General features: G+C 39.6%; 1 protein-coding gene across 1 annotated transcript in view; it reads right to left on the bottom strand.

Moving 5' to 3' along the window:
* Positions 1-25,335, bottom strand: part of CTNND2 (catenin delta 2) — a 1,103,557-nt gene that overhangs the window by 910,066 nt on the left and 168,156 nt on the right. Inside the window, exon 2 of the mRNA XM_040262515.1 lies at positions 6,843-6,979. Within this exon, the coding sequence (XP_040118449.1) occupies positions 6,843-6,979 (137 nt within the window). The remainder of the gene's footprint in view (positions 1-6,842; positions 6,980-25,335) is intronic.

Below are 25,335 nucleotides of genomic sequence, written 5' to 3' on the forward strand. Positions count from 1 at the left end.
TGCACAAATAATTATATAGTCATATAAAAAAAATCTAAGAAGGAAACCCTCCCAAATATAGCAACAATTTCTAACTGCAGTGTTATCCTCAAATAAAATCTACACCTTTACTCCATTTTGAGTTTTTTAAACTTTTCACAATGTGCATGAATCATTTTATAATCAAAAGCTTACTTAAAACTATTAAAATACCACATTTAAAATATTCAATGTGATTTCACATTTAATAACAATGAATTCTAATAAAAAATATGAAAGACACATTAGACACTGTAATATCATGTTACAAAACCCCATCTATTAAGAGCTTGTCTTCTAACTTAGCATGTAAAGGGCTAGTCCATTTTTATTTTTCCCATTATAGCCTTCAGTCCCCTAAAAACTGAACAAATAACCACTTCAAAGAGACTAAGCAGACATCAACCAAAGAATTAATGCTTAGAATAGAATCTGGGGTTATTAAAAAGATGGATGAGTACATATGTGTCTTTAGAAGAGTTACAAAGTAAAATGTTAAGGAGAAAATTAAGCTTTAGAGAAAAGAACTCAAAATAACTTACAGGCAAGACTAGAATACAAAGGAGGGAGCATAGAAGAAGGGAGGCAGACAGCGTATCCACACTTGCAGAGTTATCCAGCCATCACTAAAACCTCCAGCATTAATTTCCCAAATCTTACACAAATAGTTTATGAGCTTTGTTCCTCCTTGATCTCCTGTCTCAATCATCATTTTTGTGATTGAAAGGATCCAGGATCCAAATAGACTTGCTTCAAGCCTAGCTGATCCTATCAGTCTGGTGCCACATGACCACCCCTTTCCTCCTGAGCTGGAACTCCAGACCTCCACTTCAACTACGTGCTTGCTTTCTTTGCCCTGCTGGAAGACTATATACCCATGTGGTCACTGCAGCTACAACGAGCTCCCCTACCGGGCATGTTATATCTTTAAGGCTTTCTGATCCTTGCTGACTCCAGGCTCTTCCTTTTCCTTGTTATTAGCTATATCACCTACCCAGACCCAGTTCATTCACTGCCCCTAACATAGCTCCTGTTCTAGAAATGAAAAAAGAGTAAAGTCATGACCCCATCCCTTTTTAAAAAACTTTCAAACTATAGCTGGCTAAAAAAGAAATAAATTTTAAAATTATCAGTCAAACAATTCTCATTTTAATTTTGATACACGGAGAAAGTTCAACTCAGGTCACTATGATCTAATTCTTTTCTTCTCTGACTAAATGAATATAAAGTTCACTAGTCTTTGCAGATAATCCTTTTCCATCTTCTTGACCTTTCCTAAAGGTGTTTTAATTTCCTCTTTTTTCATGGATGATAATTTCATCATTAGTTTCATAAAATATTTTCCCAAAATATACTTTGGAAACTGATTAGTTACATAGGTCATTTTCCACATTGTGTAATCAGAAACTATTATTGCAGATCACAGGGACATGAATAATACTGAGAAATTCTGCAGTGTTTTGCAGCACTGGAAAAATACCAATTAACTAAGCATTTTTTAATGTACTCCTTCCCAATAATATTCTTGTTATACAGAGCTATGTAATTTTAAAGCTGTAAAAATGTAGACTCTAAGTAAAAATAAAGGCATGCTATCTTAACACATGAGTCAATGTAAATGACCCAGATTGTTTTAGATTTTACGTAGGATAAATATTTTTAAATACTTTTTTAGTACCTGCATATGAGTCGGACATATGCAAAATACTCTGCAGTAGTTTTGCCCATACTGGGAGCTCAGAAATGCCTCTACTCCTACTTTTCTACATTAAACATAATAACAAAAATGATTAAAAGCAAAATAATCCTGTTTTACTACTTAAAAATTACCAATATCCTAAATCATGATACTAAAAATTTCCTTTGAAAGCAATAATATAATCTTCAATCCTTGCGGAATTTAAAGAACAGGAGAAGTTACTATAGCAATAGAGTATCTACAGTTATGAAAGTGAAAGTGAGGTCGCTCAGTCGTGTCCGACTCTTCGCGACCCCACGGACTGTAGCCTACCAGGCTTTTCCGTCCATGGGATGTTCCAGGCAAGAGTACTGGAGTGGGATGCCACCGCCTTCTCCAATCTACAGTTATAAACACAATCAATTTTAAGGAATATGTTTATTGTTACAAACCATTTGGAATTTTATAATATATTGACCACCCACAGGTCTTCCCTGGTAGTGGCTTACTGGCAAAGAATCCACCTGCCAATGCAGGAGACATAGGTTCTATCCCTGGTCTGGGAAGATTCCACATGCCTCAGGGCAACTAAGCCCATGCGCCACAACTACTGAGCCAGTGCTCTAGAGTCCAGAAACTGCTGCAGCCCGTGTGCGCCAGAACCCGTGCTCCACAACCGGAGAGGCCGCTGCAGTGAGAAGGCAACACGGCGCAACCAGAGAGTAGACACCTTTCACTGCAACTCGAGCAAGGCCCACGGAGCAACGGAGAGCTGTCACAGCCAAAACCAACCAAATAAATAATTCACCCACAATTTAAAAAATATTTTATAACTTTTAATATGTGTTTGTCTTATATTTTTAGCTTCATTGCTATACTTGAAAGCAGTAATACTCCAAATCTGTGTATCACCCAGGGAAAGCACATAGTCGGCATGTGATAAACACTAATAAATAAATCCAATATAACACATTTGCATTTACTGTTCTGTACTTAGAATTTTCTATTTAATCTGTTCATTATTAAACATAGTTCATTGGTAGAATCATGACAAAAAGCACATTTATCTGCACCATAATAATTTACAAAGATCGATAAACTATATGAGCTCTAAAGGTTTTCCAAAAGTCTAAAGGTTTTTAAGAAGCACCCCATGGAAGAGGATCTGAAAAAGGATATGTCAATAATATATATCTGAATCACTTTGCTCTATACCTGAAAGTAATACAATATTGTAAATTAACTATACTTCAATTAAAAAAAAAGTTAACAAAAGCCTCCATGATTTTTCTAGCTTATATAAGAAGACCCTTTAGACACCAGCTTTGAAAGAATATGATGGCCAAATTAAACACTGGTGAACTGAAGGGAAAGAAAAAAATATATTTTAAAACAGGTACAGTTATAGGAAAGTCATGGTTTTCTTAAGAGCAAAGTAGTATACATATTGATTTAAGATAAAATATACAGATCAACCTTACTTAGAGCAAGTAAATGTAAATTCTTATCTAGTACTACAGCCCAGGATTGGAACAACTTTTTTAAAAAAACAAAAACAAGAAAATGGAGATCAGATGACTATTCTCAGGCAAACCAGAAGCAAACATACGTGCATTTCTTGTAATCACAAGGCAGCCTTGGGTCCCTCCTCTCCAGTGATGGGGATTTGAGCCACTGGCCTGCCATCATCCTTAGAGTAGCTTTCGCAGTCAACAACAATCTTTCTCTCTCTTTTCTTGATTTGACCTTACTTCCCAGAGTCATATCTGAGGCCTCAACATTAATAATAATTGCTTTCAAATTCCTGATTTAAGCACATGGTTCTCATGCTATCGGATCTGTAGCTATTCGCTCTGTGAATCCTTTGTTCCCATCAATTTTCCTGTCTTTCACCCCTTGTCACTCAGCATCAATTTCAATATCCATCATTATAGTCATTTTCTTACATCCATCATATCCAATGCCTTTCCCTCTCCACCTCCAGCTTTTCAGACTTCAAATAGGCTCCAACTCAGAATGCGCTGACCATGTCTGCCTGATGACAGCAGAATGGAAACAGACACATTTCCAGCCAAGCCATCAGCCCCCCTGCAACGATGTCGTCTCTGTTCTCATAGATGAACTGTCTTTGTTCCCTCCACTGCTGCACTGGGTCCCCTTCACTCTCACCTACTCAGTAACTTTCTCCCTGAAATCACACCCCCTCTGCCAAGCATCACTAATTTCTTCTCCTCTTATGGGTCATTGCCACCATGATAGCAATTATCTCCTATCTTTAAATCCCTTGACCCTTCTCACCCTTTTAGCCATCATATCACTTTGGCTCCTCTTTGTGATGAATGGTTGTCAGTCTCCTCTCAGTTATTTGTTCAGATGACATGACAAGAATCATCACCCAACCTCTGTCCTCTCTTCCTCTTTGAGTAAAGGACATTCACACACAGGGGAAGAAGTAGGGACTGAGTGTCTTGCCCTTGGAGCCCCATAGGACGAGAGATTTGGTAAATGTTGGAAATGAGGCCGATGTCTCTGGAACACAGAAAACCACCCACAGAGTACAGCATAAATCACCAGTCTGTTTATGTTAATGCAAAAGTACAAAATTCACCAGTTAAAAAGCAATTGAGATGGGAAATCAGAACAGAGAAAAAAGATCAATGAACACCTTTTCACTGAACAGTCCATGACTGATGGTTGCTCAAACACTTCAGGACTCAGCTTACAAATGCCTCAGTCATGCCATACATGCCACATGGGACACATTCCATGGTTCAGGGTTTGGCATGATGTAAGTTCTAGCCAATGGTTATAGACTAGAATTTATTTCCATGCAATGTCAACTATCAGCCTAAGAACCTGTGTTCTTAGTCTCATTAACGACATATTCCAATGAACTCTTATTACTAGACTGAGCTTTCTTTACATATTCATTTCCATTACTACTCTTTACTGTAATTTACTGGTATAATATACTCAGTATATTTAATGAATGAGTAATTAAATCATGTAGCCTATTATACCCAGTCACCTCAGAATATATGCCTGCTATGACTACAATAAAAAAATTTATTCCCTCCTGTAGAAAGGAGTCAGGACTAGAGTGATAATAAGTATAATGCCATAAAATTTTTTACTTGATATTCTCTAAATGAAGAAATAGTATTTTTACTCAAGAAAGTTATTTCTTATTAGCACCTAAAGAGGGCCAGGCAAATATCCTTTAAGTGAAAAGATTTATAAATAGATTATGCATATAATTATTAAGAACCATAGAAGGTATTAATTTTTAAAGTTATTTCCTTAATTTCAGCTAAAGCTTTTTAAAAATACATTTAACTTAGTTTTAACTCCATAAAAAACCAGTCTGTCCCTGAGAAAAAGAGAGGAAGAACATCTGAAGAATAATTTAGGACAAAAATCCCCCAGTGAAGGAAGAAATTGGTTGTTTCTGTGAGGCCACCCCAAGGAAGTCTGCTGCTGAGTGATTTCTGCTTTAAAATGGCAGACACCACACATGGAACCTGACACCCATGTCTCTGAGTTGGGTGTTACCACCTGCTCTATCTCAGCTTCCCAAGACAGATTTTCATTCCTCTTCATATTACTTATTTGTCACAGAGAATCTCATCTTATCTATAAGCAATGAAATGAGTTCAATAATTAGACAATAAACTCTTCACAGTAACTTTTAAAAAAATTTTAGTGCTTGTTGCTTATCTATGTTCTTTATTTATATATTTTTATTTTTAGGCCATGCCTCAAGGCAAGTGGGATCTTTTTGTCAGACAGGTCTGGTTGTCTTATTACATTTATTTCTCATGCCTGATACTTTGTCACTACTCTAAAGCTAGTGGTCTAGCAAGATGTCCAGACTATGCCAGAATAAAAATCCATGACATAACCCAGTGATATAACAAAGCAGTGTCTGGAGTATGAGAAGTATCATGGACTTTCCCTCTCTGTTTCCATTGCTCATGAAAAATAGCCAGAGAACGCTCATGGGTAGGCTTTTAGAAGAAATTAATCAAGCAATACAGTCTGGGCCTCAACCCAATTTCCTGATTACTTACCATTTTCACAAACTAGATTACCCAACCCATCCATTCATCTCTCCTAATTTTGCTTCACACTTTCTGACCTGGTGACACAATTTTAACTAACAGCATCATTGATTCTTTCAACGGATCTTTCCTTAGCTACTCCTTGATAGCTTGATCACCAACCTTTACCGAGATCAGTTCCCGTTTATTAAACAAAATTAGTGTTCTCTAGGAAAACCGAAGGCCCTCTCCTCGTTGAGTCTGTAACGGCCTCATTTAGTCTATCACTCTATTAAGACGCTCCTGGGTTCAGGAAAACTATGTCGCTTTTCTCCCACCATTGTTGCTAATTCAGCATCCCTGAATAATATAATTCAAAGACAGGATGCTTTTGCACTTAAAACCAAACACTGATTTACATTCCAGTCCGTGGTAAGGAAAAGAAGCAAATGTAAAAAACTTGATTTTCCAGCTTTCTTTAATTACCACCTTTTATATAGAAGAAACATGAATTTTATGAAACAATTACTTTTAAACATGAGACTTCGGATTTGATTTGCTTATCCATTTTTATGGCAAAGAAATGGTGAAAGAAGAATTATTTAGACTTTAGTTTTGCAGGAAAAGTTCTGAAATGTATTCTTCCAAAGCGATCTCAGACACACACAGAATATGAATTTGCTTAGCCCACCGTGATAATCATCTGTTCTCAACCCTTATCAATTTTTTAGCATCATGGATATACTCTGAAATTTTACTAGACTTTAGGTTTCCCACAGACCAATTATTTGGCTTCACACATTTAACGGTATTAAACATTGCATCCATCAATGAATCTGCCAAAACTTCACCTGTAAGAATTTGACTACAATTTTTGCTCTTTTTCTGTAGACTGTTTTTGCAAGGAAAGCTTCCTAAATCTTGAATAAAAACCGAGTCAAAAGCTGTTATAATCATATTTTAGTAACAATGGTATAATGAACACCAATATCCTGCTAGAAAATCATGATTTTCTCCCCAACGTAACTAAATTACCAGCTTTCATCCAGAAAGAACAATTTCAAAAATGTCCCAATATGTATGTCAGAAAAGTGGCATGTTTCTACCTGTTCTTTAACCGAGGCAAGGATGGCAGAGGTGGTTTCTGTTTCCGAGCCATCCCCATTGGAGGTGGTGAGGCCAGGGCTCAAGGAGCTGGTCTTCTCCGAGGCTGACGAAGGCTGGTCTGGGACGGGCATAGCTCCTGCAACACAAGACGACACACTTAATGGAACTGGATGTTGTCCCTGTAAACAGATCTAGCTAGCTGGCGTGCTGCAGTCCGTGGGGGTCGCAAGGAGTCAGAGACAACTTACAGCAACAAAGCAGAGAGCTCTAAGAGGCACACTTTGGCAAGATGAGACGTATGAACCACAAAGCACGTGATGTAACTGCAGAAGCGGAAACAAGAAAATAGACACTTTCTCCTGTATCCACCGCGACCAAATCCCCAAAACACTCACAACTTTGGGTGTTGTCTTTGAGGTAAATGGAGAAAGTAACAACAAGCTGAGAAGGCAAGTAAGATGATGAGAAAGAGTAAAAAGATAAATAAGCGTTAAGTCTACAAGAGAAGCTAGCCAAGCTACCATTTTCTATCTACATATATTTATATGTATATCTACATGTAGATAAATATGTATATGTATATCTATATGTAGATAAATATATCTACATGTATTTATTACTTGTATACCCGCATACTTTCAACTCAAAAAAAAATAATAAAGATATTCTCCTTTATATAGAAATCATGCAAAATAAGTGATCAGTAACTTATGAGTAATTAAGAAACACCACAATTCACAACTGACCTAAGAAGGTTGGTTGGTATTATCAAACAGCTAGCCTACTCCACAAGTAAGAAGTTTGGTTGGTATTATCAAATAGCTAGCCTACTCCACAAATATTTGCTGAGTTCTAACTCCGATACTGGCAGTGGACAAAAGTTTCAAAGCTGGCGACACTCGTTTGTCACAGTTTACTCTGTCTGAGTTCACTGATGAAAGGAGAGGCTCAGATAACAGTCCATTTCATACAGGAACACACATGCACAGGCTAAAGACAAGACTCTCGGAAGTTACTGTGCTTCACTGTACTTATCTTTCTCACACCAATAAATAAGACTGAAGTATTTGTGACATGCTTTACTTAGCAATGGTCATCAGCAGAGGAAGTAATAATTACCTGAGGGTCACTTTTGTAAAGGCACAACAAGAATCTCTGTTTAAATAAGAGGTTGGGAGTAAATCAAGGTTATTTTCTTGCTTTAAGCTTTTATATCACATGTCCTTTCAGGAACCAGCGCTGTGTGAATATTAAAAGGTATTTTTCTAATATACTGTATCTGAGCATCATGGGCTTCAAACTAAGCAACATAATTTTCTTAGCAGGCCTTGTACCATATTATTAGCTGTGTGTGTGTGCTAAGTCACTTCCATTGTGTTCAACTCTTTGTGACCCTATGGACTGTAGCCCACTAGGCTCCTCTGTCCATGGGATTCTCCAGGCAAGAACACTGGAGTAGGTTGCCATGCCCTCCTCCAGGGGATCTTCCCGACCCAAGGATTGAACCCGGGTCTCCCACATTGCAGGCAGACGCTTTACCTTCTGAGCAACCAGGGAAGCCCAAATTTCGTGGGGCCTATTCAAATTCAAGCTCTGGGCCCCTATTATTATAACTGAAATTTTTTGACAAAGAAGTTGTCTGAGGTTCCAAAGTTATTAAGGAGTATAAGAGGTCCTAGAACTTTAGCTTTCTCGCTTTTGCCCCCTCCCATTTCAGTGCGTTTTAATGTGTCAGCCTGTTTCTTATAACTGGTACTGCCTTATAAATGCTGTCTACACACCAATTTTTATGCAATGTAACTTTTAAAAGTATGACCGTCACTGTCATCATCAAATATGGGATTTAATAGGCATAGAATCAAGGTACGCCCTTAGGCACTCAATAACTTTGACCCATAGAGTATAAGGAATGATTCCGTCTGTTTATCTACCCAACCCCTTTCCCAATATGGCAATAAGAGAAAGAGTAGTGAAATCTTCTAGGCTTTTCCCACCATACAGAGCCACTGCTACCCAAGGCATCCTCTACACCCTAGTGAAAATGACTTGGAATAATTTCCATCATTGTAATTTTTAAAATCCAGATTTAATTTAACCAATGGTCATCACTATGTATAGGTCATAAAGACTGTCAGCTTTCACTCCCAACCTTAGCTAAGAGCTTACAGGAAAGAGTTTCTTGATGGCTGACACAGTAAATAATCTGTCTGCAATGCAAGAGATCTGGGTTCTATCCCTGGGTTGGTAAGATTCCCTGGAGGAGGGAATGGCAACTGCAATCTTCTTGCCTGGAAAATCCCATGAAAGACGAATCTGGTGGGCTACAGTTCGTGTGGTTGCAAAGAGTCAGACCTGCCTGAGCAATTAACACTTTCACTTACAGAAAAGAGAGAGGGCTCTGTAAATACTGTCAGAACCAAGCCCTGGATTGCTGACTGGTAAGCAGGAAAAGGCTTAAGCCTTCCAACTGTTCAGTCTATGGTTAAGTCCTTTAGTCTTAAATAATCCATTAAAATTAGTAGTAAATCTGCATTAATTCCAGGAAATCTAGAAAATGTAGAGAGAGAAAAAAAAAAAAAAAGGAAAAGCAACCATTAGTAATCCTACCATCCCAGATGAATATATTTACTTTGGCATTTTGATATAGGTTTTTCTAATTTTTTTTTTCTCATTTGACTTATTTTGCAGAATAAACTTTACATAATGGAGTATTACTGTAATGGTTTTAAGTTTTTTTTTTTTTAATTTTTGCTCAGCAACATATCATGTCAACAAAAACTATTCTACATTTTAATGATGTAATACTTAGCACTCAATAGCTGTACGCATCGTAATTCATCTATCTTTTGTTTGTCATTTTGTCCCATCTTTACATTTCTCACATTTTTACCAGATAAATTCCTATAAGCATTATTTGATGGCATGAGGAATCTGCAGGTATTTTGAGAACCAACAACAAGCTTTCCTGCTGCCAGGCTGGCCCTTCATCTCTGCCCCCCAGCAGCGCCATGAGAATGTCTGCTCCCCACAAGGATGACCATATTGGCCTTTATTACCATTTCCTGCTTTCACCCACTTTCACCCACATACAGAAAAACTCATCTCTTTGGCTTTGTTTTTATTTTACTACAAATATAAGGAATATTGAAGACTGATGGCAAAGGAGAAGGAGGTAGCAGAGGATGAGATGTTTAGATAGCATCACTGACTCAATGGACATGAATCTGAGAAAACTCCAGGAGATAGTAGAGGACAGAGGAGCCTGGTGTGCTACAGTCCCTGAGCTTGCAAAGAGGCCCACGACTTAGCGACTGAATAACAATAAGGAATATTTTCCCACAGGTTTATTCCTCCTATGGACAACACCCCTTCATACCCTTTACACAGTTACTGAGTAAGAATTCTTTCCATACAAATTGTCCAATGAGAATCTACAAACAGCCAGACTTCATGTTAAACTCATCAACATGAGAAAAAAGACAAGATGAGGGAAACAAAATGTCAGATTTTTGGTGGTTCATTCTCTAGCAGAATTTGCTGCTCATAGGTTCTAGGTCCGGAAAATATGAAATAACACAGCCAGTCATCCCTGGTCCCCATGCTGCTCTACACTGTCACACACAGGAGCTGTGTCATGGGCAGAATTGTGTCACCTACTTCTTTTTCCTCCACTCCTGCCCCCAAATCCATAGGTTGAAGCCCTAATGTGACTGTATTTGGAGATGGGGACTGCAGGGAGGTCACTGATGTTACATGAGGTCATAAGGGTGGGGCCTTAATCCAAGAGAACAGGCAGCCTTATAAGAAGAGGAGAAGAGGGGCTTCCCTGGTTAGGACCCTATGCTTCCACTGCAGGGGGCTCGGGTTCAATCCCTCGCTGGGAAACTAAGGTCCTGCACGCTGCATGGCCAAATTAGTAAATAGATAGATAATAAATGAATAAATAATTTTAAAAATAAATGAAAACAGTGAAGAGACACAGCAGAGTTTTTCTCTCCACCACCTGAAGACAGAGTGAAGGTGGCCACCAGGAAGGGAGTTCTCACCAGCAGCCTCCACAGCCAGGACCTTGACGTTGGACTTCTGGCCTCCAGAACTATGAGGCAATAACTGTCTGTTGTTCAAGACAGTCTGTGCTATCTTGTCATGGCTGCTGAACAGACTGATACGAACAGAGTTAGATTGTTCTCAGTTTCCTTTCTCTAATTACCTGGGGGGTGGGGCATGGAGGGCCCGGGGGTCTCCGGAGTAGCAAGGTGGTACAGCTGTCTGTTAACACAGTCATCCTCGATGAACTACAGGTGTAGGGATAAGGCATGTGCTTCTTCAAATCAATACATTTGGATAACGCAAAGCTTACAAAAAGAGGTGTCCCAGTGTTGTGAAAAAGACTGGAGAACAAAGCACTAACTTAAGAATACAATACCACCACTCTCACAGACAATGTAATAAGAAGCTCGAGAAAACTGGCTGGGATGACAAAATCGGGCAGCCCCTGTATAAGAGGCTCTTTTTAACTTGAACTCATATCCATACGTAATAAAATTTAATGAGGTCCAAATGAATGTTCTAAACTTGTACTCCCCAAACATGAGTCATTATGAATTTATATTATACTCGGTAACACCTTATAACCTCATCTGTATTTTTTGTTGTTTACTCACTAAGTCATGTCTGGCTCTTTGGCGACCCCATGGACTGTAGCCCACCAGACTCCTCTGTCCTTGGGATTTCCCAGGCAAAGATGCTGGAGTGGATTCCTATTTCCTTCTCCAGGGGATCTTCCTGACCCAGGGATAGAACCCAGGTCCCCAGACTCAGCAGGCAAGTTCTTTACCACTGAGCCACCAGGGAAGCCCCATTTGTACTTAGGAAGGCTAAAACTCTTTTGCTGTCAATTCAAGCACCACATTCAAAGTTATATTTTATTGACATCCAGCACACAGAAGTAAAATAAATTCTAATTTTATTTTGCAATTCAAATGTTTCTTATTTAGCCAGTTCTGCCCAGCAACTAATGACTCTGCCACAAGAATAAAATTATCTTTCAAAAAATGACTGATATAACACTTGTGTCACGCAATCACCTAAGTCACGGACCCACCCAGCATTCTTGTGTCAGCCTTACTGCATCTTCTCCTCTCCGAGTCAGGAACAAGTTCCTTTGGCCACGATAAGGTCTTTGTTTGTCCTGAGCTGCCCCACCCCAATCCAATCCATAACCTATGACCTCCTATACTTTCAACTACACTCTGTTGTCATGGAGACCTGTTTTTTTTCTCCTTGCAGGTTAGCAAGTCCCACCTGCTTCAAATTCCAGAATCTCCAATTCCTTGCATATGGCAGGACTCAATAAGTATTTCACTAGCTAGACTGGCACTATCTAATATGGTAGCTCCTAGCAACATGTGGCTATTTACATTTTAATGACACTAAAAGCCAGTTTATTAGTTGCACTATTCACATTTCAAGTGATCAGTAGCCACATGTGGCCAGCGGCTACTGTACTGGATACTGAAAACATAGACGAATTCTATCACTGGAGAAAGTTATATCCACAGCCTTGATCTATACCCAGCAGTCAATTCTTTCCTGTAATCTTTCATCTTCCATTTTAATTGTGGTCAGAGAAGATGGAAGAAGTGGTCAGATTACAATTCTATTTTGAAGTGAGGACTGCTCATAGAGTGCATGGGGTAAGTAAGATGAAGACAGAAGAGTCCAGATGAGTCCAGAGTCTGATCTGAGTTGCCATAAGCCAAGATGTTGGCACTGTAGGTGGAACAGCTTTGAGGCAGCAGATGGTGACCTGGCCTGAAAACTCACAACGTCAAACATACCTGCCTGTGACTCTTCTGCGCAGTTAGCAAATGGGCAGCAGACAGCAGCTCTACCAGAAACTGCACTCTGAGATGAATTAGGGAATAGAGATGGATGATTTCCAAATACTGCTTGTCGAGCACTTTCCCCCCTTCAGGCAGGTCTCCTTTCACCTTCTACTGTAAGTTGCTAGACACTTCTAGAACATTCCTCGTCTTTCCTCACTTTTAAGACTATGGCTTCAAGACTCTGATATTAACTTTCCCAACTTCTTGACTCTCGCACCAAACTAGCCAGCAAAACCCATGCTGCCACCCTAACCTGAGTTCCTCTTCCTAAGTCTCACAGCTCTTCAAGACAGCCCTCTCCTATGTTCTAAAACACAAAATATTAGCACAAATACTGACTTTTAGCTTTAGCCCCATCATTAGACATCGCTTTCCTAATTTGCCATCACCTTATACCCAAGTGAATAATGGAGCTGGCCATTAAAATGCTCCAAACATTATATATATATAGACAAGTATACAATATATATTCAATTTAATGTTTTAAAACTGAATACAACTAACATATTGGATTTTTATAACCTTTCACTTCACAGGCAACATTTAAAAGACTGCAATTATGTAAAATTGAAGAATAAGCATTGACATTAATACTAGGGTACAGAGAATGTGTGAATTAATATAAACTCATCACCTGAACAGGCTTCCCTGGTGGCTCAGACAGTACAGAATTTCCTCCCTGAAATGCAGGAGACCCAGGTTTGATCCCTGGGTTGGGAAGATCCCCTGGAGAGGGGAATGGCAACCCACTCCAGTATTCTTGCCTGGAGAATCCCATGGTCAGAGGAGCCTTGCAGGCCATGGGGTCACAAAGAGTCAGACACAATTTAGAGAGTAACACATACACACACACATGACCTGAACAATGCTGAACACCTTATTTGTGTGATCACCACAACTGCAATTCTGTATTTTTAAGTGATATGTCACTACTGAGGCAAATAGACATAGGATTGTTGTCTCTCAGATGCACTGTGCACGTGTAAAAATACACCCTTGTTTTGCTTTTTTCTTTTAAAGAAAAATGTAACATTCCAACTTGTCCAAATAATATAAACAGTATTATAATTAATATTTGTCAAAACTCAATACAACGAGGGGAGAAACTCAATCTGTCTTGGTCTACATTTAATTTCCCACATCTAGCTCAGTACCTAATATACAGCAGCCAGTAAATAAATATTTGTTGAGTTAATGCACGAACTATTAGTACAAAATCAATAGTGGTTGTTGACTAAAGCATGTAACATAAGTGAAATGGGTTTTGCATTAAGAGCATTTCTCTAAATGATAATTGAAGTAACATCTTTTTATTTAAACTCAAGAAAGCTGCTCTTGCAAAATCCTAGAACTAGTGTAAGGCTTTTGCCTCAGTCCACTGCCTGGAAATGGAAACCCTGGGCTACTGACTCCTGAGACAGGACCATCCATTGAGCAGGTACTGGGGCTTCCAGGACCTGATACTTGCATCTCAAAACTTACAAACAAAATCTGGCAAAATTCATGGAGATCCTCATGCAAGGATGGGAAGAAGCACTAAGCCATATTCAGAAAACGTAACTACAGAGGCAACAGCAGAGAAAGCCAGGAGGAGGAGAAATGTACAATTCCATCTGATCAGTTTGAGGTGAGATGTGAGATATTCATGGAGTCAGAGACACAAAGTCATTGACTGCTTGGTGGAAAGTGTACAATGGCAGGGTGGAGAGCAGTTGGGATCTCAGGGTTGGGTCCACACATCAAGCACAAGAGAATTGTTCTACCTGTGTTTGGAAAAGTTAGAATGAAAGGAGGTTGAACCTAACACCTTGTTAATAATACAGAGGCTCAGGAATTCTGCCTAATATCACTGTGCTTATTCACTCAGTCATGTCCAACTCTTTGCAACCCCATGGACAGCAGCCCTCCAGGCTCCTTAGTCTATGGGCACTCTCCAGGCAAGAATCCTGGAATGAGTTGCCAGGCCCTCTTCCAGGGGATCTTCCCAACCCAGGGATTGAACCCGGGTCTCCCGCACTGCAGGCAGATTCATTACCACCTGTGCCACCAGGGAAGCCCAACAATACTGGAGTAGGTAGCCTATCCCTTCTCCAGGGGAAGTTCCCCACACAGAAATTGAACCTGGGTCTCCTGCACTGCAGGCAGATTCCTTACCAGCTGAGCTACCAATGCTCTACTAACTGCTGAGGAAGATGCACGCATGCTCAGTCGTGTCCAACTCTTTGTGACCCCATGGACTGTAGCCCACCAGGCTCCTCTGTCCATGGGATTTCCCAGGCAAGAATACAGGAGTGGGTTGCCATGTCCTCCTCCAGGGGATCTTCTTAAAACAGGGATTGAGTCAACATCTCCTGTGGCTTCTGCACTGGCAGGTGGATTTTTTTACCACTGAGCCACCTGGAAACCTACTGAGGAATATGAAAGTGAAAGAAAGTAAAATGGCTCAGTTCAGTTCAGTTCAGTTCAGTTCAGTCGCTCAGTCGTGTCCAACTCTTTGCGACCCCATGAATCACAGCACGCCAGGCCTCCCTGTCCATCACCATCTCCTGGAGTTCACTCAGACTCACGTCCATCGAGTCAGTGATACCATCCAGCCATCTCATCCTCTGTCGTCCCTTTCTCCTCCTGCCCCCAATCTCTCCCAGCATCAGAGCCTTTTCCAATGAGTCAACTCTTCTCATGAGGTGGCCAAAGTACTGGAGCTTCAGCTTTAGCATCATTCCTTCTAAAGAAATCCCAGGGCTGATCTCCTTCAGAATGGACTGGTTGGATTTCCTTGCAGTCCAAGGGACTCTCAAGAGTCTTCTCCAACACCACAGTTCAAAAGCATCAATTCTTCAGCGCTCAGCTTTCTTCACAGTGCAACTCTCACATCCATACATGACCACTGGAAAAACCATGGCCTTGACGAGATGGACCTTTGTTGGCAAAGTAATGTTTCTGCTTTTGAATATGCTATCTAGGTTGGTCATAACTTTTCTTCCAAGGAGTAAGCGTCTTTTAATTTCATGGCTGCAGTCACCATCTGCTGTGATTTTGGAGACCCAAAAAATAGTCAGCCACTGTACCCACTGTTTCCCCGTCTATTTCCCATGAAGTGATGGGACTGATCTTCGTTTTCTGAATGTTGAGCTTTAAGCCAACTTTTTCGCTCTCCACTTTCACTCTCATCAAGAGGCGTCTTAGTTCCTCTTCGCTTTCTGCCTCTCAGTCGTGTCCAATTCTTCGCGACCCCATGCACTGCAGCCTACCAGGCTCCTCCATCCATGGGATTTTCCAGGCAAGAGCACTGGAGTGGGCTGCCGTTTCTGGGAACAACCTAAATATCACCACAGACTTAAGGCCTACCTGAATGGTCCTTATTCTTAAAGACTTAAATTATGTCTAAAGGTAAAAAAGGAAGTTCCTGTGGAGACCACAGGGCAAGGTGGCCTAGCAGTGCTCAGGCTTGAGAGGGGCACATAAGCTGGCAAGGTTTAGCCAGACAAAGTTAGTGAGGACAGGAGAAGGTCCTTTGCAAGAGGGTCTTCTTGGCTCCTTTCTCTTGGTAACTCACAGTCCTGTCATCTAAGGCAGGGGTCCTCAACTTTTGACATCTAATACCTGATGATCTGAAGTGGAGCTGATATAATAATAACAGAAATAAAGTGAACAATCCATGTAATGCCCTTGAATCATCTCGAAAAATTGTCTTTCATGAAAGTGGTCCCTGGTGCCAAAATGGTTGGGGGCCACTAGTCTAAGGCATGATCTCGGGCATCTTCCTATAGTCCTAATAAACACACTGTCAACAACTTAATGCCTTAAAAATTATTGAAAGGGTGGTACTTCTGAATAAGTCAGCAGATAAAGGGGAGTCCTTGGCCCTTCTGAGCACTACCCCAACCAACTCTGTGATCTGAGATGCCAAAGCCTGCACAGGTAGAGCAAAGCACAGGTACTTCAGCCTCCGCCAGATGTGTCTCCCCACACGTAAGACCGACAGTGACATCTGACAGATTCCTCATCTGCAAGCAGGGTCCCCCCAGAACCCAATGGGTCAGAGGCAAAACTGAAGGAAGGCAGAGATTTGACTGGTGGACACCGGAAAGGCTGGGGGTTCCTGGCAGAGAGGAAAGGGTCAGAATAAATCTATACGTTGACATCAAGGGAGCAAGAAGGGTGAGTACCAGGGCTGGGCTAACTGCTCGGCTGGAGGGAGATCCCTGAAGAGGATTCCAAGAAGCTGACCTGGAAGTAATGGGGATCTTGAACTTAAACTTGGTAATTTCAGAAAACACGTGATTTGTCACATTTATTATCTTATTAACAAGTGACTTGAGACATTTTCTACCACTGTTGGTGGAATCTCGGTGGGCCAGTGCACCAAGCTTGAATACTTTGCCTTACGGGTGAGTTTCTAAGGGTCTACCTCACCTGTTTCCTTTCACTGAACACCGTCCATACCTCTCTCAGGCAAAGCCATGCATATTGACATTGGATGTGCAAATAAGGACTTAGATGTTTCCTCCCAGGAGTTTACACCTAATATGCAAATATCCTACTATCTATTACAGACATTGCCCTGAAATACCCACCAATGCACCAAATTTGGTGTGATCTCTCATTTCTCACCTGCACAGTCACAAAAACTGTCCCAATTGCCTCTCTTGCCTGCAATAAATAGTGCCTATTTCAATCAAATCCCTGCAGTATTATTGGGAGAGTCAGTTTTATTACCATCAATCTGATTATGACACTCATATTTTTCAAAATTGATTTGAATGGATCCCAACACCAAGGACAGAGATTTCCAACACCTGCAGAGATAGGAAATGTACTTTATATCATGAGTCACACATCTTAACTGAAATGAAATTTTAGGAATTATAAAGCCTTAAAACACATGATGCACCATATTTCTATTCTGCTTTATTCAATTTCATTAAAAAAAAAAAACTTAATGTCCACCCACTAAATTGGCTACAAAGAGTTTGGAGACCAGTGACCCAGAGGATAGAGTGACATCTCCTCTGCATGTCACGGGAGGCTGCCATTGCTCTGGCCAGTGCTCACATCTCCATTTTGAAACCCAGTTGCTTCTCCCCTCTCCCCTTACTCTACAGATTCACCAAGCTTCTTATAGTTCCAAATACATCTTATCTAATCAAACTTTGCACACACAGATATCTCTCCGTGCATGCTTTTATCACCTCTAAGAATTTGTTTGGCTAATTTGTGTGGCTGTCAATCTCTCTTCCTCCTTCAAAATTCCCCATAAGTATTTTCCCTCTTTGAAGACTTTCTGAGCCACTCCACAATCTGAAGCACTCACTCCTGACTGCTACCTGTTTAACTCAAACTCTCCTCAAGTACTGCCTTTATCAAATGAGCTGTGATGATCTTACCACTTCTGGAATTTTTAAAAACTTTGAAAATTTTTTAAATTGGGATGCTCCTTTATGTGACTCTTGGCACCCTTTTCCTTTCAGTTATTCGGAATGGATTTTGTGTGACTTGCCACTAAATTGTTATTAAATCAATGATATTCTGCTCAATATCTTAGAAAGAAAGTGGAAGTTGCTCAGTCGTGTCTGACTCTTTGCCACTTCAGGGATTACACAGTCCATGGAATTCTCCAAGCCAGAATACAGGAGTCAGTAGCCTTTCCCTTCTCCAAGGGATTTTCCCAACCCGGGATCTAACCCAGGTCTATATGGAAATATCCTATATTTTACATCATCTATCTCTTAATTAGGTCATGAATTCTTTGAGCACAGAAACTCATTTATATTCACCACCTCAGTGCCTAGAATAGTGCCTCATAAAGAGACAGTATCATTCAATGCTTAATGAATAAGTTATAATGAAAGAATATTTATAATGCTTCATCAGCCTTATTTAAAAGTGCCAAGGAATTGTACACTTACAACAGTGACTGGTATATAAATGTCCTATAAATCTTCCTGGGTTCATAAAACAGAAATATTCAAATTAGTGAGTTTGAATAATATATAATACTAAAGTATCCAAACCGTATCTATTTCTCCTATTCACACGTGTGTCTATATTTACAGTGAGAATGTATCTGGATGAAATTAGTATGATAAAAACAAGTCTTTATGGAAAAATAGTGGCCCTACTTCTATAAATAACTACCCTAGCTCTCCTGAACACCAAAAATATGTACTAACAGTAGATATCATGGGTTTACTAGGTGATACAGACATTCCTTTTTATGCCAGAGAAATAAAGTCTGAGATTACGCACTTAAAGATCTATCACAGTAACAGTAAGTTCAACAGAGCTGAAATAGGCAGACTGCCTTAGATTCTGACTCCCCTTGAAAATGGGCACGTGTGTTGGGGGGGAGTTCTAATATATTCTATAATAAAGAAATTCAGCAGTGGAGTGACTATTCTTTTTCTGAAATTTCAAATAGGTATGCCAAGCATGGGCTTCCCTGGTGGCTAAACATTAAAAGAATCAGCCCGCAATGAAGGAGATGTGGGTTCTATTCCTGGATTGAGAAGATCCCCTGGAGAAGGAAATGGCAACCTACTCCAGGATTCTTCCCTGGGAAAAATCCTATGCAGAGAGGAGCCTGGGGTGCTACATTTCATGGGTCGCAAAGAGTCAAACAAGACTTAGCACCTAAACAACAACAATGCTGAGTGCAGCTCCTAATCCAGTGCTCAAGCCACGTCACACACAGTGCCTTCCCAGAAAACATATTGCTGCCAAAGATCCCAGGCACTTGGATTCCACTCAGCACAGTTTCTAAAGACTTAACCATCCATCCCCCTCATCTTATCCTTGCAAGAGGTTGAACAACAGCATCTAAGATTATCAGCAAAATCAGCCTGTCTCCCCAAATAGGCTCCCTAGTAATATTTTACACAAATATGCACTTTTCCATTTTATATTTCTCTGCTTAATCACAGATTGACATGATAAAATTTGGTACCAAAACACAATCATACTCTAAAGCCAGTCCATAGCAATTTAAATATCATGAAGTACCAACTCTGACTGTCACAATCTATTAAAGAGAAAGTCCCCAAATACTAACCTCATGCTGGCCTGCAACATGGTCTCACTTCATAGTACTTGAAAGTGTCCACTCAAATTATGGCAATTTGCCTTTTATATTGATTCCAAATATGTGTCTGCCACTTCACAATTTCTCAAGATACTGGAACTCAACCACACATTTTTTCTTTTTTTCCTTCAGAATTACTATCAATGGGCATTCAAGGACAAAAGCTCACACTGTAAATAGATACCTGTACTCCTTAGCCTATATATTGAACCCATCACAGCAGGAAAACTGTAACCAGTGTTTTTAATGTAATTATAGAACAGAGTTTTGACTGCTCCTATACAACTTTAGGTGTTAGCACAGACTTGGAAATTTTTAAAGTAGATCTCTCTGCTGCTGCTTCTGCTGCTAAGTCGCTTCAGTTGTGTCCGACTCTGTGCGACCCCATAGACAGCAGCCCACCAGGCTCCCCCGTCCCTGGGATTCTCCAGGCAAGAACACTGGAGTGGGTTGCCATTTCCTTCTCCAATGCATGAAAGTGAAAAGTGAACGTGAAGTCGCTCAGTCGTTTCCGACTCTCCGCGACCCCATGGACTGCAGCCCACCAGGCTCCTCCGTCCACGAGATTTTCCAGGCAAAAGTACTGGAGTGGGGTGCCATTGCCTTCTTCCTGGCCTTAAAAGAAAAAAAAAAAATCAAACAAAAACTGAATACAGTCATGATCATTTTGAAAGTTGCCAAGGTATGTTGACATTTTTTCACCTACAGACAAGGAATTTTGAAAATTTAAGTGATATCTTATTACAACACACAACCTCTAGAGAAAAGTAAAACTTTGCTTAAGGAATTAAATCTGAACTATATCTGAACAGGAGGTTTTTATTTTACATTTGAAGTTTATACAGCAAAGAATCATTCTTATTTTTGTACATATATCCATTAAATGTTATTAATATATATCAGTGGTTTAAATTTCCTGGAATCTGATAAAAAATATTTTAAATAATGAATGGCCTATCAATCTCCAGCCCTAATTTTGCCAATTTGTTTTCCGTTATCTCAGCTCTATTTCTATAATAAGCATTCAGTTGTTTGTTGGTTTGTTTTTAGATTCCACACATAAGTGATATCACACAGCATTTGTTTTTCGTCTTACATCTCACTTAGCATAATGCCTTCACGTTTCATTCGTGTTGTTGCAATGGCAGAATTTCCTACTTTCTCGGCTGAATAACGTTCCATTGCATGAATGTGCCACTTCTTTATCCATTCATCTGTTGATGGACACTTAGGTTGCTTCCATATCCCCACTACTATGAATAATGCTTCAATGAACATGGAGGGCAGATATTTCTTCAATGTCCTTTTTTCACTTCCTGATATATACCCTGAAGTAGAAATTTGCTGGATCATGTGGTAGTTATATTTTTAATTTTGTGAGGAGCATCCATACTATTTTCCATAGTGGTTGTAGCAAATTATATTTCTACCAATAGCGCCCAAGGATTCCCTTTTTCCCACATCCTCACCAGCAATGAACTATCTCCTGTCTTGTTGATGATAGCCATTCTAACAGTGGTGAGGTGATAGCCTATGGTTCTGATTTGCATTTTCCAGATGCCCAGTGACATTTCACACCTTTTCATGTATTTTTTGGCTATTTATACATCTTCTTAATTAAAAATGTCTACTCTGCTTCTTCCCATAACATTATATTTTGAACTGCAGAACAAATATATAGGACAAAAGGCAGTTTCCAATCACAGAGAACTATGAGTCATCTTTCATTCTATGACTCTTCAAGTGGGTATAATTATGTTTTCTTTATAGTACTTTATCTACTGTACTGAGATAACAGATAAAAATTCTGACCCTCATAGCAAATATGTATATGTATAATGTATAAAGTGATTACTAATAACAATTTCAAAGTCCAGTCTTAGAGGTCAGAAGTCAACAGTGGTCCAGGATTTCAACTCAAATATCTGACATATTGTCATATCCTTTTGATTAGATCTCAGGATTTTCAATGCTTACATATAATAGTTCTTTAACATTACAAACCCAACTACAAAACAATAATTATCAGTTTCAGGGAAGATTGTTTTTTGGGGGGTTAATTTTAAATAAATAATGAGGTTTTGTCACTAAGGTGCCAATTACTCTTGATATTTTGAAAACAGGATGTCATCTTTTTAAGTCACCATTATGCAAACATCTTTTTAATATGTTATGAAGTCCGCCATGTTCTAAGAGGGTTCAATTCGGTTCAGTTCAGTTGCTCAGTCCTGTCCGACTCTTTGTGACCCCATGAATGCAGGCCAGGCCTCCCTGTCCATCACCAACTCCCGGAGTTCATTCAAACTCATGTCCATCGAGTTGGTGATGCCATCCAGCCATCTCATCCTCTGTCTTCCCCTTTTCCTCCTGCCCCCAACCCCTCCCAGGATCAGAGTCTTTTTCAATGTATCACAATAAACTGTGGAAAATTCTGAAAGAGATGGGAATATCAGACCACCTGACCTGCCTCTTGAGAAACCTATATGCAGGTCAGGAAGCAACAGTTAGACTTGGACATGGAACAACAGACTGGTTCCAAATAGGAAAAGGAGTACGTCAAGGCTGTATATTGTCACCCTGCTTATTTAACTTATATGCAGAGTACATCATGAGAAATGCTGGGCTGGAAGAAGCACAAGCTAGAATCAAGATTGCCAGGAGAAATATCAATAACCTCAGATAAGCAGATGACACCACTCTTATGGCAGAAAGTGAAGAGGAACTAAAAAGCCTCTTGATGAAAGTGAAAGAGGAGAGTGAAAAAGTTGGCTTAAAGCTCAACATTCAGAAAACGAAGATCATGGCATCTGGTCCCATCACTTCATGGGAAATAGTCGGGGAAACAGTGGAAACAGTGTCAGACTTTACTTTTTTGGGCTCCAAAATCACTGCAGATGGTGACTGCAGCCATGAAATTAAAAGATGCTTACTCCTTGGAAGAAAAGTTATGACCAACCTAGACAGCAGATTAAAAAGCAGAAACATTACTTTGCCAACAAAGGTCCGTCTAGTCAAGGCTATGGTTTTTCCAGTGGTCATGTGTGGATGTGAGAGTTGGACTGTGAAGAAAGTTGAGCTCCGAAGAATTGATGCTTTTGAACTGTGGTGTTGGAGAAGACTCTTGAGAGTCCCTTGGACTGCAAGGAGATCCAACCAGTCCATTCTGAAGGAGATCAGCCCTGGGTGTTCTTTGGAAGGAATGATGCTAAAGCTGAAACTCCAGTACTTTGGCCACCTCATGCAAAGAGTTGACTACCCCAAAATAAATAAACATGGTACTTATGAAAAATCTCAATTCTGTGAACACCATAGGTATATGGATTTACATTAGAAAAATCATAAATATTCAACTATAAAAATTTTCTCTTATTTATCTTTCCTGCAGTAAAGTTTCCTGTCAATTAATTTTATGTGTCTTAGATGAAAAAGCAATAAAAATGCATATCATCCTACCTATCATAGCAGGTTTAAAAAATAATATTATTTATAAATCAGTGGTTGTGTAAATAAGGAAATAGCTATGAAGTTACATTTAAATTTTTTGGTTACAATTGAACAAAAATGTTTTACAAGACAGTATCATAATAATATTAATGCACACTTGCTAAGTAATAGGTACTCTTGTAAGCTCTTCACGAGTATCGTTAATTAATACAACAACCCTCTGTTGGACTTCTATTGTTATCCTCTATTCCCAGATGATGAAACTGAGGTCCAGAGAGTTTAAGGTACTAAGGTACCAAGGGAAGCACTACTGTTTAAAGCCACAAAGCCTGTGGTTCTCAGTCAAGTTACTGTTCTACAAATCTATAGCATGCCTCAATGCTGATAGCAATTTTTAAAATAGTTCATTAATTTCAAAATAACTCACTGATCACAAAGTATGCCAGGACCAGTACTGGGCATCAAGTACTGGATGCAAAAGACAAATAGGAAATGGTCTCTTCCCACTTGGGAGGTGCCCCAGGGGAAAAATGATGAATAGAGAGACTGGATCCAAAGTGTGGACCTTTGTAAGTCAGAACACCTTCAGAGTGCTTATTACTTTGGTGTCCTAGTGCCTAGCACAATGAGCAGTTCATGTTCTATAAGCTTTTAAACTGGCTCTACTCCATAACCCTAGCAGACCAGTCCCTTCTGCACTTGTGGTCAGCTATTGTCTCCAAAGCAGCTTGAGATCCTCCTGTCCTCAGTGGTTAAGGAGCAGTTTACCAGGAGCCAGCTGTGATACTTTCAAATCCATTCATTCAAGTTTAAGTTGTGATTCTATTATTTAACTAAATAGGTGGTTCAGTGGTAAGGAATCTGGCTGCCAATGCAAGAGACAGGGGTTTGATCCCAGGGTTGGGAAGATCCCTGGGTCTTCTTCCCTGGAGAAGGAGATGGCAACCCACTCCAGTGTTCTTGCCTGGGAAATCTCATGGACAGAGGAACCTGGCAGGCTAAAGTCAATGGGGTTGCAAAAGAGTTGGACATGACTTAGCAACTAAACAACAACATCTAAACCAATGAGATATAATTGCATCAAGAATGAAAGTGCTTTTGTTTTTAATGGTTTGGTGAAACTCCTTTAAGAAAACCCATTTAAAAATGCTGTGACTTTCCAGATGATTGCAAAAGACTAGGGAACAATGATATGCATTGAGAAGGATTCTTCCTTCAAAGTGCTCTACAAGTGTCTTAATTTCTTATTTTAAATAAATGGAAACTGAAAATAATAGAGGATGTAATAAGGGGAGACTAGGGTAAGGAAGGAATCTACAAGAATCTTCATTTGGCACCCTTACGAGCAGACCCATTTTTAGTAAATGGACTAGGTCCTATAAGATTAATGAACAAAGACAAACACACCTTTTATGTATTTTTCAAATGACTCTCTAATTTGAAATGAATTTTCTTTACTGATTGGTCCCAATCCCTTGGTTAAGACACCAACCATTACTTGTTTGTCTCACTATTCAGTGTTTGTCTCAATATTTATTTGTTGAATGAATTAATGAATGGAGTACCAAGTGAACTGATAAAGTTTAACTTATTCTGTCTGTTATGTGATTATTCAGTTGATCTTTTCATTGTATGAGCATTTGTTTTGCCTGGAATGACTTACTTCCCAGATCAATTAGTCACTTATTAACTTAATTAAGAAACAAGTGGCTACTGGTACTTGTTGATATCAATAATTCCACCAAAGGAAATGATGCCGGGTTTTGAAAGAACCTTTTGTTTTGCGTGGATTCTGCCTCTGTTCCCCTGCGGCTTTTGCTCTGTACATGGCATCTGCGTGAGGCAACGCAGTCTGATAGACTGCTTTTATGAAACAGTAATTACTCTGAGAATGATGCTAAATTTAAATTGTACAAGTGACTGAATTTCAATTTAGAAGAACAAATCTACACATCATCCTATTGGAAGATCATTATCTGATTTCTGTGTACCACACATATAATTTGCACAATTGAAGAAAAAAAAAAGTCTCTTAATTGACTGTTTTTTTTTTAATCTCTCTGAACTTTGAACACAGTA

Source organism: Oryx dammah, unplaced genomic scaffold (genome assembly GCF_014754425.2).
Source record: "Oryx dammah isolate SB20612 unplaced genomic scaffold, SCBI_Odam_1.1 HiC_scaffold_20, whole genome shotgun sequence".
Lineage (NCBI taxonomy): Eukaryota > Metazoa > Chordata > Mammalia > Artiodactyla > Bovidae > Oryx > Oryx dammah.